At 39.9% G+C, this 14551-nt stretch overlaps 1 protein-coding gene across 1 annotated transcript; it reads right to left on the bottom strand.

Moving 5' to 3' along the window:
• Positions 1–2347: 2347 nt before the first annotated feature.
• On the bottom strand, positions 2348–14102 carry LOC311521329 (uncharacterized protein). The gene is made up of 6 exons (XM_084629611.1): positions 14051–14102; positions 13742–13806; positions 11607–11804; positions 5565–6162; positions 4207–4287; positions 2348–2822 (listed from the first exon to the last, which is right to left on the bottom strand). Exons 2-6 carry the CDS (start codon positions 13758–13760, stop codon positions 2696–2698), a joined length of 1023 nt encoding a protein of 340 aa, XP_084485737.1. The 5' UTR covers positions 13761–13806; positions 14051–14102; the 3' UTR covers positions 2348–2695.
• Between the last annotated feature and the right edge of the window lie 449 nt (positions 14103–14551).

Raw genomic sequence — 14551 nt, 5'->3', positions numbered from 1 at the left:
AGGCTGTGGATTGGGACCTATGCATGCAGATTAATGTACACAGTAAGCCCCACCCTATCGCTTGCCTGTCACCCTCCCTGTAAAATCTAGATCTGCAAATACGGGCCATCTACAGTGGATAAATTTTCCCACTTGCTCACATTGGCTCAGCTTCACTGATTTTAGCTATATTGGGAGTCTTAATGTAGATGGGCTGCTGACTGCAACTGGCATTTTTAACATTATCATGTAATCCTGCTCAGAGCGGGCCTAATCAATGTGATTTTTATAAGCACCAATCGCAGCCAGTATACATCTCTCCAGTGTAAATGGCCCCTTAGGAAGTGGCCTTTGTAACACAGTCATGGAACATTAAACACCTTATCCTGTGCTTTTCTCCTTTCTATGCTCCACCCTCTTACCAAAAAATGAATAAGATTTGCAGAATTAAACAAAATTGCTAGAAAAATTAAAGCCATTTAGTTATTTTAAAATATGTATGTTTTAGTATATGGATGTCACTAGCAGCAATTTAAATAGAAAAATCTCTTAATCCAGTAGCAAAAACTAGAGATAGGTTGATGTTAGAATATTCTATCAGTTCAGGACAGCAATCAAATAAGAGTCTCCTACAAATATTAGCATAAAACATTAGTCATGTTTTACATTTATTATGCTGTTTATATCCACAGTACTTCGAACTCACTTTCTGTTAAATTGTATCTGTCATCTGTAAAGAACTACCTATTTGGGTCTTGACATTTAACTTTTATTCTAGTCTCCAGTAGCTTTTATTTTTAACTTGAATACACCTATACAAGCTGATGTAATTACAGTAAATTGTATTTTTAAAGTTTAACATGTAATAAATTGTCTCCATTCCAAAAAGCAGTATTTTGTTTGAATGTTATTGTAAATCATATCTCTCTATCAATCTAAACATTCAGATTTATAGGTCAGTGTGAATGAGTTTTCATGTTTTTTAAATTTGCTTATAGCATCTAACAAAGGAAGGGGGCCCTTGTGCCTTTTGTTGTTTGGTCAATTGACTTCAATGATATTGCACATGTGAGTAAAAATTACTTTTGTGCTTACGTGTTGTCAGGATAGACCCATAGTTTATAAACTGTTAGTGAATCCTTTAGGATGAAAGGCACTATATAAATATAAAATTATTTTATTATGGCTGCATTCATTTTAACCATCTTATTATACTCCTGAAAAAGATTAACTTCTGGTTTACAAGTTGAATGTTTTTGTTTTTAAAAGTCTGCCTGGTTCTTCAGCATTCAAATCTCTAAAATGTCATTTGCAGTCTTGCACAGACACCAATCAGACTATATTTGTTTTCTAAATCAACCTTTAATTTAAAAAATACCTTTCTGTTGTCAGAGGAGCTACAGCTATGACAAAGGAAAAACATCAGCCACATTGTCCCTGGGTTTTGTTCCTGTTTTTGTAAAAATATTATGTGTAAGTAATTACAAAGGATTACAGTGAACTCTGGAATGAACAGGAACATTATCCTGATATTCAGAGTTAAGTGACACCCCCCACCAGAAAAAAAATCCACTCCTTTTTCTTAATACCTCTTAAGGTATTTCATCTAAACAAAGTCTGATACACAGTATACATTGTTAACACATCTCAGACATGTCACAGTTTAGTTATGAAAATCGACCATAGAAAAGCAGAGTTCCCAATTGAGTTAATAACGAGTTGCCTAGCAAGGAATAGACTCAATTCATAGGAAGAGTTCCCAATGTGTTAAGTGATGCAGTATCAGGCCCTATAGTCTGGGGAATCTGTACATGTAAATCACTGGACAGAATTAATGGGCTACTGAAAGCTCAATCAGCCTAAATGAAGGCACCTGTAGCAGAGGAGAGTAGTTAGGGCTAGACGGTAGGAGGGAAAGGAGGTGGCTGCTGCTTTTGCTGTGGGAGAGAAGGTGGGCTGGGGACAGGGGAGAATAGGGTTTAGCAGATTCCCCTGGAGAAAAGGGAAGAGTTTTTAAAAGTTTGTGTTGCTCATGCTTGTTTGCCAGAAGGGTCAGAACTGTAAGTGACCTTGCCTCAGGGCTAAGCCTTTTTGATACAGAAGATGGGGTAGGTTGGGTGGAGCAGCAGATCAGCTGGGAAACTGAAGCTAAGTGGCTGCTGCAAGGCACAACACTGCAAAGGGGGCCCTGTGGTAAGGATGTACTTTAACAATGACACTTTATATTAAAACATGCTGTACCCTGTCCTCTTTCAGTTATTCATGGGATAGTGGTTACTCCCCCATACATAATGAGGTTTTCAAATTTAATGTGGAAAAAGCCTGAACATGGTCCTTTTCTTCCACCTGGAACAAATACTGATAAAGGTCACCAGGAATATATTTATTCTCAATGGCATGCCACAGTAATCCAGGCAAAAGGTAATCTCAATATGATGTAGTGACAATGTTGTATTGTGAATTTGAAGGTCTCCTTGGTTAAACCATTTAGCTGTAATTTATATGCAATCTCAAGCCATTCTTTGATACATTTAGTTTGTTGGGTATCATCTGCTGTACAGACTATGATATCTACACATCTAACTGGCTCTTTACAGAGGAACAGGGCATCTCAAAGATTATAGGGTTCCATTTTAGCACCCTGAAACTATAAAGTTCCCGTTCTGTAGTGACAAAGACTTCAAATCTTTAGGGATGACTAGAGACCTAGACTTTATCAAAACATCTGATTACATGCACAACTTTCTACTCGCAGATCCTTCAGCCTTTCAATCACAAGGTCTTCTGAATGAGATAAGTACATCACGTTAATGGAGGATCGCTTCTGGGGCACACAGTGGGAACTGCAAGCAAAAAACCAAACACATCTGAAATTAGTTTTCTTTGAGGGGAAATAATCTCAAGATACTATATTGATCCAAATTTGCCATATCAAATTATAGAGCTGAAACAAGCAATTACACCAGCTAAAAATCTGGCCTCTAAATTGGTGTAATTCCATCAGTGGCATTATGCCAGTTACACTAGCTGAGGAGCTCGCCTGAAATTTCTGTTGCTACTTCCACACATTACTGTACACTACAGGACCTACTTAAAAAAAAAAAAAAGGTCTGCCAGTTGGAGAAGCAAGGAAAGTTATGAATCGTTCCCCTGCTCCCTCCCACCCCCCAAAACCCCAGATCACAGCCTGGCGAGTTGGAACCACCCCACCCACCCCCGCCCGGGGAAGGTTTCTGGCATGCTCAGCCGCGGTCCTGGGCAGCTGAGCCTGGGCAGGGAGTGGAAGCCACCTCCCCATCCCTGCTGTCTCAAGCAGCTGCCGGGCTGCAGAGCAGTGACTGGGAGGCATTAGAAGTGGCTCTCCCCTGCCAGGGAGAGAGGCGGGGGTGGGCAGGCACAGCCGAAGGACAGAGCTCCCATCCCTGCAGGTAACATGGGGAGAGCATGGTGGCCCCAGGGAGAGTGGTGGAACATGTGGGGGGAACACATGACTTCTCCTTTAGATCATACCCCCCAGTATGGGAAGGCACCAGTTCTCTATGGGGCATCCTCAGGGGGAGGGGGCGGGAAGAGGTGGGACGGGGTGGGGCCTTGGGGGAAAGGGTGGAGTGGGGGCGGGTTTTGGTAGAGAGCACCTCACCCCGGAAAATCGGAAGTCGGTTCCTATGTATGAATTAGAACTGAACCTGAACAAACCCCTCCAGATCCACACACCCCAAAATGTGGACTGAATCCCCGCAAACTTTGAGAAGTTTGTGTCCATTTCTACTGTGAATGGCACTTCACTTAAGGAAAGCCCACATGTTTCTCATTACTTTACTTTAAAAAAAAATCCAGTTGCTTTGCTGGTTCTTACCAGCTCTCAGTAATGTTTGTCCAAACACATGTCAATTATTTTCTGAATGATCAATATTGAAGCCTGGTTTTTGAAAAGGAACTATGGGTGTTAGGTGTCCAGCTTCAATTAACTTTCAATAGGAGTTGGGCACTTGTCTGTCTTGAGCCCCTTTGAAAATTCCAGCTAGAGGTTAAAGCTATTTCTGGGGCCAGTTAACACTTTTTCTCCCTGTGTTGTGCTACTGTTATTCAAGCAGACTGGTATTTGTAAATGTCATAAACCCAATTCTTAATTTCATTGAGACGTGCTTCCACGCAGCAGCTGTAGAATTGGGCTACGTGTTGTTTTTATTAAGGCTATAGGTATCTATGTCCTATTTAATGTATTACCTCATCCAATTTTCTGTTTTATTTATTACACCCCGATGTGCTTCAGAGAGCTCTTCAGATTCTTCGTAAGAGCATTCTCCTCTTAAAGAAAAGATTTAAACATTTTATCAAAGCTAGTATTAAAAATATATATATAATACATAGGTTGGGGAAAGAGTGTCTGTACATCTGGGTATAGTGCTTAGATTATCCACAAATACATAGTTAGTTTTTTAAAAGTCATATTAGTTTCTGCTGCAGCTGAATGTATTTTTATAACATGAGATTCAATAATATGATTCAAGGGTTTTAGCCAATATACCAAATGGAGGACATTATTGTCTTACTGAAGTAGTCTTATAAATAGCATTTGTAAGGGCAAGAGAATAACTTTTTGAAAGTGTAGACTAAAGGCTCACATTCATCCCTAAAGTCAAATTCTTTCCATTGGACTGACCAGTGACTTGAACCTCATACCCTCCCTCCCTCCCTCTCCCCAGCTGCCTTGAAGTGGAAGAATTTGCCTCACAAAAATATAGAGTTTCAGTTATGACAAACTATACTACATTGCTCATATATTGACCTAGGATTAGATACATAAGGACAGCTAAAACATTCTGGGTTAAGAGAAGTGAACTCACTTGGTCTTTTGACTAAGGACAGATAAAATGGAACTATATTTAGGTGCTTAAGCATAGTCTGTGATACTCTCGTTAAATCTGAGAGGCAGCTTCTGCTTTTCTTATCTTCCAGTAAGTGAGTGCAATGAATAGGATTAGTATTAGACCTCATTGATCCCTTTCGCTACTGCAGGACAATGCATGTGCCTAGGTAAGAGTTTTAACAGATTTACTGCAGAAAAGTAAAGACAAAACTGGTATGTCCAGTCACTCTATAAACCATGTCACTTTGTGGCTACATTAACCACTATATCTCAGAAATTATGCCGCTTGAGTAAATCATACCATGTACTCTGTGTTTCAGCTAGTAGGTGGATGCTTGACTAAAGCCGGATCAGAACTTCACTGCTGTCACACCCATGCTGTTCCAGTGTTTGGTTTCTAAACACTGACAACCCTGCTAAACAGTGGGTTCATTAAGACATCTATATTTGCCCATTTGGCCCCACACTGAGAGCATATTACTGAACTGTTGTGACCAAATCTGAACCCAGTTCTCTCAAGGTGAAAAGATGTGGCATTTTAACCCCCAATTCCTACTCTAAATGCCAAACGTAACAGGTATATCCAGCAAATGTGCTGCTGGACATACCTGGTACACACTGACTTTCCAATCATTTGAGTGGACTTCCCATAGCCAACAGTTACTGGAACTCTTGCACGTTCCTACTTCATTGAAGAGATTTAAAAAGTGGCTACTTGCAAAAACTTGTGAAGAAGCCAGGAGGCTCCAGAATCCAGTGGCTCAGTTGCATTGTCTGAAAGTTCACATAGTGTTGTTGACGGCTGCACTGTTGTAGCCTGGAATCTTCTGGCAAGTTTCTCCTTCTCTCTGTAGCGCAGTGTTGGCATTCTCTAGTGGCCTGCTGTTTAGTTCCACCATATAGCTCGGTCACCAGGAAGCGATAAGCCACCAGTAAGGGCTCACTCTGGGTGTATCTGTTCAAACAGTACAGGCTCTTAGTCAGAGCTTCATGGAGAACCAAGCTGCCACTGTCATCCGTAAATCGTAGCCGAAAGCCTATGACATCTGAGGTGGTCTCATTCAAAATGGCTGAAATGTTAAAGACATCATAACCAGATGGTGGTAGCTCATCTAACATCAGCACTTTTTCATCTAAGGCTTTGCTTTCTGTGATATTTCCCTGGACCACGGAGATACTGTGCACAGTAACATTGACTGTCAGCGATTCTGGGTGTAGAGTCTTCCGGAGAAGAACTAATTCTGCAAGCCTCATGGAAGGTTTCAGGTAAGAAATATTAAACCACAGCCATCCTGGAATGCCAAAATCTGGATCTAGGAGAACAATAAATGTAAAATTTTATTTCATTCATGGAACATGTAGATAAGGAAGCTAAAGGGGAAACTGAGGCAGTGGTGGTGGTAGTGGTTTCAGTGGAGCAGAGAGGGTGGGTAGACAGGAGGGCAAGGAGGGAGATGAAGGAGAGGATGAGGGCCCTTGGCTCTGGAATTTTCTTTCCCCAATAATTCAACAGAACCCAAGTTTGTTGATATTCAGGGCATTGTGAAAGACCTATTTGTGTTTTGCTTCACTAAGAGGCTGATTTGTTGAAAGAGAAACTTTGTCTTTTGAGAAAGAGCAGGGAGGGGAGATGAGTTTCTTGTTTAAGGGAGAGAGGACTGAGTTTTGTTGTATCATGAGATTTTTGTTGTTGACGTTGTGTCAGTTCACTTACTTTAAACTGTGATTTTCTTTCTGTGTGTGTACCTAGAAATTCTCAGTAGGTGCATTTTACAAAACCAATTAATTATTGAAGCGTGCGGGAACAGAGTAAAACTATATTATGAAATCCAAGGGCCAGGTACCCAAGTATGCTCTGGTTGATTTGCACTGATCTCATGACAGTAAGTCACCACAAACCTATTTTAAGGCACTCGAGTGGCTTAAAGTCAGGGTGTAGCAGTGAATCTGGCCTGACCCTTGTAAAACTTTAAAAATATTGATTCAAAATGTAACTTCAAATAAAAAAATCTGTATTTATTTAGAAACATGCTATGACCTTGAAATCAGTAAATTTCCAGACGATATTTTATTTCTTTTTAGTAACTTTAGTATGACCTTTGTGAATATTTGTAAACACGTCTATTAAAAGAATTGTTTGAAGTCACAAATTTGTTTGCATGGGCTTAAGTTTCAACTTGCAACATATTTTGTTTGTTTTTAATGGCTGAATTGTACCTCCCTGACACTCAATTGATAAAACAGAAATGTTTACAGGCTCTTAATGAAACATGGCATTGCTGTAATGGTCTTACCTTGCTAATGATCTCACTGGTTCAACCGTTCTGGAGAGAGATGTGCAGCCTGGTTTTGCTGCCAGCTCAGATTTATTCCTTTTATTCCTCAGATTTATTCCTTTTATTATTATTTTTTAACAGAGATTTCCAACCACGTCAGTGTATGCCTAATTTTTATTTCATTTAAGACAGTACTTTGGATGTCAGCCAAGGTCTAAGGTCCCGAGTGGGTTTCACTAAACTCTTCTGTCTGTTTTCCCTGCAACTCTCTTGCTCGCTAATAGTTTTTCTTCTCTGTTTTATTTCATATGCTTATTTGTTTAAGATAAGCTAAGATGATCTTGTTTCGTACAAACTGGCTGTTATATCTGTGCCTTAGGTTCCTGAGAACCAAATTCCACACTCAGCTATATGCACGCCAGCTCCATCAAGATCAGTACAACTGGCACACACATCTGCAGGCTGAGTTTGGCTCTAAATAAATCTGCTAAATCGTCCCAGATGGGGGAGAATATTTGTTTCTTATCTGATCGCCAATTAAAAGTAGCATCTTATTGTCAGTTGGGCATGGAAAGTCAAAGGACACATTGCTTAAAATTAGGGCTGTCAATTAATCGCAGTTAACTCATGCGATTAACTCAAAAAATTAATCACAATTAATCGCACTTATAACAATAGAATACCGACTGAAATTTATTGAATATTTGTGGATGTTTTTCTACATTTTCAATATTGATTTCAATTACAACACAGAATACAAAGTGCACAGAGCTCACTTTGTTATTATTTTTATTACAAATATATGCACTGTAAAAATGATAAACAAAAGAAATAGTGACAGGTTTCAGAGTAACAGCCGTGTTAGTCTGTATTCGCAAAAAGAAAAGGAGGACTTGTGGCACCTTAGAGACTAACCAATTTATTTGAGCATAAGCTTTCATGAGCTACAGCTCACCTCATCGGATGCATACCGTGGAAACTGCAGCAGACTTTATATATACACAGAGAATATGAAACAATACCTCCTCCCACCTTCAGTTCACCTCATACAAGTACTGAAGTGCAATCTCTTTATCTTGAAAGTGTAACTTACCAATGCAGATTTTTTTTGGTTACATAACTGCACTCAAAACAAAACAATGTAAAACTTTAGAGCCTACCAGTCCACTCAGTCCTACTTCTTATTCTGCCAATCGCTAAGACAAACAAGTTTGTTTCCATTGACGGGAGATACTGCTGCCTGCTTCTTATTTACAATGTCATCTGAAAGTGAGAACAGGCGTTCACATGGCACTTTTGTAGCCAGCGTTGCAAGGTATTTACATGCCAGATATACTAAACATTCGTATGCCCCTTCCATGCTTTGGCCACCATTCCAGAGGACATGCTTCCAGGCTGATGAAGCTCGTAAAAAAATAATGCGTCAGTGAAATTTGTGACTGTACTCCTTGGGGGAGAATTGTATGCCTCCTGCTCTGTTTCACCCACATTCTGACATATATTTCATGTTGTAAATATGGTGACCCAGCACATGTTGTTCATTTTAAGAACACTTTCACAGCAGATTTGACAAAACGCAAAGAAGGTACCGATGTGAATGGCACCTGACTCAGATGATGAAAATCAGCATGCATCAGTCCACGCTGCTTTGGATCGTTATCAAGCAGAACCCATCATCAGCATGGATGCATGTCTTCTGGAATGGCAGTTGAAGAATGAAGGGACATATGAATCTTTAGCGCATTTGGCACGCAAATATCTTGCAATGCTGGATACAACAGTGCCTTGAGAACGCCTGTTCTCACTTTCAGGTGACATTGTAAACAAGAAGCAGGCAGCATTATTTCCTGTAAATTGTAACCAAACTTGTTTCTCTTTGCGACTGGCTGAACAAGAAGTAGGACTGAGTGTAGTTGTAGGCTCTAAAGTTTTACATTGTTTTATTTTTGAATGCAGTTTTTTTGTACATAATTCTACATTTGTAAGTTCAACTTTCATGATAAAGAGATTTCACTACAGTACTTGTATTAGGTGAACTGAAAAATACTATTTCTTTTGTTTTTTACAGTGCAAATATTTGTAATCAAAAATAAATAAAAAGTGAGCACTGTACACTTTGGATTCTGTGTTGTAATTGAAATTAATATATTTGAAAATGTAGTAAACATCCAAAATATTTAAAATAAATGGTATTCTAGTGTCGTTTAAAAAAATTAATTGCGATTAATTGCACTGTTAATCACACGATTAATCGCGATTAATTTTTTTTATCGCGCGATAGCCCTACTTAAAATGCATTCTCCCAGGACTAACCAGTGCACTGGACCCTGAGCAGGATGGGGATGGACTGTTGGAGCATTAGTTAGTTAACTTCTAGGATACAACAGCAGGAATGGAAGAGAGTTTGTAGGAAATAAATAGCTTCAGAGCACAGTTCTGCTCCTGGTGTGGACAGGACCTTAGTCTTACACTGTAGACACTATGTTCCGCCTCACCAGCACAAAGGATGTCCTTTTATAGGTCATCAGAGTCCAATCTGATACCATAGATTAGAAGAAGCCCACCCAGTTTCTAGGACTGATGCACTATCTGGACCCAGACTAGTCAGTTTGGCCAGGTCCAAAACTGAAGAGGGCCCACACCAATCACTATGTGGAAGACTGTGGATGATGTGTGACTCTCCTTGCCAGATAATTCACCTTCTTCCCTCATCCATGTCATTCACCCATCCGTGTGGAAGCCCAAGACATGTGGCACTGTAAATATCCCATTTCTCTTTTCCCAGGTATGCTATGACTCAGGTTAAGTTCAGATGGTTCCCACCTGTCTTAGATTATTCACTCAGATCTCATCTCTACAGCATTTATTTACCTAGGGTGCCTGAGGGCCCTTACTGGTTCAGAGCACAATACCCCAGAACAATGAGGCATAGGATGCTCAGCGGTGCTTTTAACAGCTGCTCTAAAATGGAGCAGTGCTTGCTGTCTCCTGCCACCCACTGCTGACAACAGCATGTGTGCAGGAGACCTGGAGCATACCCCTACCTCCACGCCAGATGTCCGTGCCCTTTTGGGACATTGGCACTTGTAGTGTGGGAGCTAGCCCCACTCCAGCCTACCCGTTCCAGGTAGCACTATGTTTGTATTTAGCCCAGGAGGTCAATCCTAATTTAGAGACCTGAGGAGACACTCTTAGCCGTGTCTCTTTGGTTAGGGCTTCTCTGCATGGGATTTCTGTCTGGAGTCCTCCAGGGCTCTAACCCTAGAAACGTACTCTACAGCATAATCCACCATGGCCATAGACTTATAGCTAGAGAAATAGATGGGTAGAGCACTGCCCAGTATCTCCGAGTACAGGGGCCTGTAAGCTGTCACAGGAAGCAGGAGCCACAGCCAGGGCTTGAGCCACCCTCCACGCCCTATAGCCAGGAAGCAAGGGACAAAGAGCAGCAAGAGCGAGACTCAGCTGAGGGCCAGCATCCCAACCAGAGCATCCCCCAGTTGATGGCAGAAAGCATCTAGTTCCAGCACAGGGCAAGCAACAGCCAGGACCAAGGGGTAGTGGTAACTCCAACCACAGACCTTTACTTGGCCCAGGACAAGAAGTAGCCAAATAAGCCCCAGAATTATCTAGACACGGACCCAGGGAGATGCCAGAACCACTCTGAAGCGATTTCTGTATTCCTGAAACTTTTTTTTATGCTGTAACCTTGCCAGGCTTCTGTCTGGTAATCATGCCATTTGCTGTCTTCCATGTAACAAGATTAGATATAGTCATCAAGTGTGCAAATTAGGGTGTTAAGTTACTTGCATAAAATCTCCAGACTTCTGAACCATCAGCCTTAATAGTTATATTCTCAACATACACATGCCGTTCTGGTTTCACTGCCCAAGCAACATGACAAGCACAAAGTAAACAAACTGGATAAATAGTGACAAGTAAATGAGATTTTTAAAAACTCGTTTTTTAAAATATCAACTGTTGTTAGTAATGTGAGTAAGGACTTTTTTTGATGTGGTTTGTCTTGGCAATAGATAAATAGTGCTCCATAAGACTGACATGTGCAGGTAATTTCAACTGGTGACGGAAGTTTAGCTGGTTGGGAGTTAAGGTAGCATCTCATTTCTTAACTGCTCTTTCCTCAAAGCAGTCACTTGAAAGAAAATGATGCCCTAGCCCTTTTTATTTAACTCTGGCCTTGGAGACTGCAGAAAGATCCTTCAAAACAAATGCTGTGTCTTATAAAATATATAAAGCAGATATTGAAATTGTAAAGTAATAGGTTTATAAAAGCAATGTCATTAATGATATGAAGAAGAAGGAAAAAAAAAAAAGAAAATCTATTGGATAAACTGTTTTTAAAAGGAAAGCATTTCAAAATGGCAATATTTTTTTCCGCTTAGGAATTGTTTATCATGGTAATGTTTAAAGTTATTCAATATATGATGTAAATCACAAATAAATAGTGGTCAGTTTCCTACCTTGGATTCTCCTGAAACTCTGCACAAGAGTCCCTTCACTGTTTAAGGCTGGTGGATTTCGTAGATGATAGACTAACTTCATGTAGTGGTGAGGTTTGGTCCTGAGAGGTATGGATAACTTATTGATATGTAGCATTTCCAGGATGGCCTTGCTTAACTGTTCATCTCTTCCCCAGATAAACTGGCATTTCCCTGCCCCTGGGAAGTAAGAACAAAACATCAACAGCAATCCACAGATGAGTCCTAAAAACAGAGAAACAATGCTCATGGTGGGTCTGTGAGTAAACAAAGTTTTAGTGAAAAAACAGAATGTAGCCTTTTGCTGGCTCCTTGTGTTTTGTCTTCTAGCTATAATTGCAGAGGGGTAATAATACTCAGCCAGAAAACTGCAGTTAATTACTTGCAAGGACTTGGTGCCATTGGCACTGTCCTGAAAACTAATTACTGGTAAACAGAAAGCCCTAGAAGACTTCATTTGGAGGATGTGTGTTTACTACATACACACATTCCCTCTCTTTCTTTCTCCCTGGTTTGCTGTTGGGACAAAAGCATTTTGTATGTTGTTAAGATGATGTATAGAATTTTTGTTTCTGTTTTTTAAATACAGTTTTGTTCATTTAGATTAAGTGACTCGTTGTTATGGAAACGGAAGTCCCTTAATCTATTCACAGGCCATTTGTGGCAACGGTAGCAGTAATGCATGCTTTCCCACACTCCCTGCATGAATGCCATTAACCTTGACTTGGGAAGACCACCCTCTGCACACATGAGAGGTGGTTTATTCTGCATTCCACCTCAGTGCCATGTCTTTAGTGAGCACAAACTGCCAGTTGTCCTAAATCCTTCCAGAATATTATGCATTGTTTGTACAGCTAGCTGCTACCCACCGGGGGTCAGAACCTCAGACCACTCAATCGATTTCACTTTGTACTAGAGCTGGGACTCTTAATTATTGTCACAAAAGTAAAAGGCCTTTGACTTAGTCCCTGAATCATTCAGTTCCCTGTTTACTCTCCTCTAGTTTCAGTATAACATAACTTTTCTCTTAGGCTTTTTTGGCGGGGAGGGTTGGGGGGAATGGACGGGCCAAAGAATTTTGAACAATAAACTTCAAAAGTAGCAGTTGCACCATCAAACCACATGTATTTAACTGTTTTGCTAACAACCTAGATTAAACATTTAAGAGGATTTTTTTAAATGAGAATTTCACTTTTCACAATTGGTGCGACTTGTTCACAAACAGTAAGTCAGCACACACACCTTGGGGGCATCTCCTGGAGCGATAAATCAAACAGATGCATTTTGTGGCTTTTTCTGTTTCCATATTGTCCATGATTTTCTTCATTATTTCAAAGTTATTTGCTGTTCAAAATAATTTGCCAAATAATTTCTGAAACAAATTCTTGGTCTGCGGCTGGCTTATTCATGAGCAGTTTTTGTAAATATTCCAGATCTGAAATTCAAACTGAGCTGTTTTGATTAGATGTCTAGGGCATGTAATACACTTCTGCTCTTTGACTGGATGACCATAATTTAGAATCGGACGTCTGGTGCAAATATTTGCATCTACAAAACTAGCTTTAGCTTTTTATTAATAGTCTGCAACGTTGACTTAAAATTGGTTGCTTATGCGGTCATTCCTGAATCTTTGTGAAAAGCAAACACAGAAGAGAAGGGAACATAGTGAAAACCTCTATGACTAAAAATTCAGATTTCAATTTCACTGACTTTTTTTTGAAGCTCTTGTAAGTCAGCCATTTTGACAGTAGTAAAAATAAGGTTTAATACTTTGTAGGCCTTTTGCAGAATGACCACAAGGTAGGAGTTCATACTATCTCAGGGGTCTAGTCATTGGCCATTTCTTCATGGTATTCAAAAACTGACCAAGGATTTAAAAAGTATCCTTAAATCAAACAGAATGTTGGAGGAGATGTTAGAGAATCTCTCATTGAAGATTCTTTGTATAGGTGTCACCCTCACCCCTGTCCACACATGTCTCCTCCTGGGTCTTTAGGCTTCTCTCTTGTATTCACCACCTGCAGCCCTTTGTGGTAAATTTAATGAGAAAGAACACCTTGGCATGCCCCCTCTGACTGAGAAAATGGGGGAGGGAGGTCATGCTCCACATCTCTTACCCGTTTCTGGGATTCTCATCTCTTGTAGATTTCTGCATGGAGTCACACAGTACAACAGCAATTGTCTTGAAAACAAGATGTATTACAAAGAGAAAGAGAATAGTCGTAAAAACAAAATAAATGGTTTGCATAACATACCTTAATTAAATCCTTTCCAAAGCCCAATGAAGCAGGCTTTCCTTTTCTTAGGAATAGAGAAAGGAAAATCTCATACCTCTAGAAATAAAGTCCCCAATCTGACCCTTCCCTGGGTAGTCTGACAACTTCTCTTTGCTGTCCATAGAAGTATCCCTCTCATGATCTGTTTACCTGTAACAAGTCTCATTGAGACTTGGCAGCAATTTTCCTAGAGGAGCAGTTCTTCATGGAATTCTCTGCTGAAGAACATTATTCTTTAGTCCTTTCAGTTTCATCTTTGAAGAAGAAACTTTCAGCTATGAAGAATAACTGCAAAAAATTACCATTGATCCAATTTTTTTTTAAAGTGTTGAACTAAACAAGCATTCTAAATTCAAGAATTCAGAGCTGAAGTTAAAAGAAATCCAAACACGTTAAGACTTGGAAATGCACAGCAAACTGTAACACCACTCTGGAGTGATAAGAGAAACAAAGCAGGAAAAAAAATCTAACTTGTCTTTAAAAATCAATTTAATCTAACCTGGGGCCAAAACCACTCTCTTTTAAGTGGAAGCTTAAATCTAAATATCCAGGATTTGTACGGCTTTTTTGGGGGATAATTTACAACATCCCTGTAATGTTTTTGCCCTTAGATTGAGAACAAATCAATAATTTAACTCCAATTTAAAGTAG

Source organism: Lepidochelys olivacea, assembly GCF_965140295.1.
Source record: "Lepidochelys olivacea isolate rLepOli2 genome assembly, chromosome: 5".
Lineage (NCBI taxonomy): Eukaryota > Metazoa > Chordata > Testudines > Cheloniidae > Lepidochelys > Lepidochelys olivacea.
Note: the sequence above shows the minus strand (reverse complement) of the source record. Positions and strands in the feature narration are given on the sequence as shown.

Excerpts from the sequence above, each read along its gene's own strand:
- LOC311521329 (XM_084629611.1), bottom strand. Across the intron at positions 6,163-11,606 it reads GAGTTTCAGGAGAATCCAAG|ATCCAGATTTTGGCATTCCA; the intron begins GTAGGAAACTGA and ends TTGTTCTCCTAG. Across the intron at positions 2,823-4,206 it reads AAAACAGAAAATTGGATGAG|TTCCCACTGTGTGCCCCAGA; the intron begins GTAATACATTAA and ends TTTTGCTTGCAG.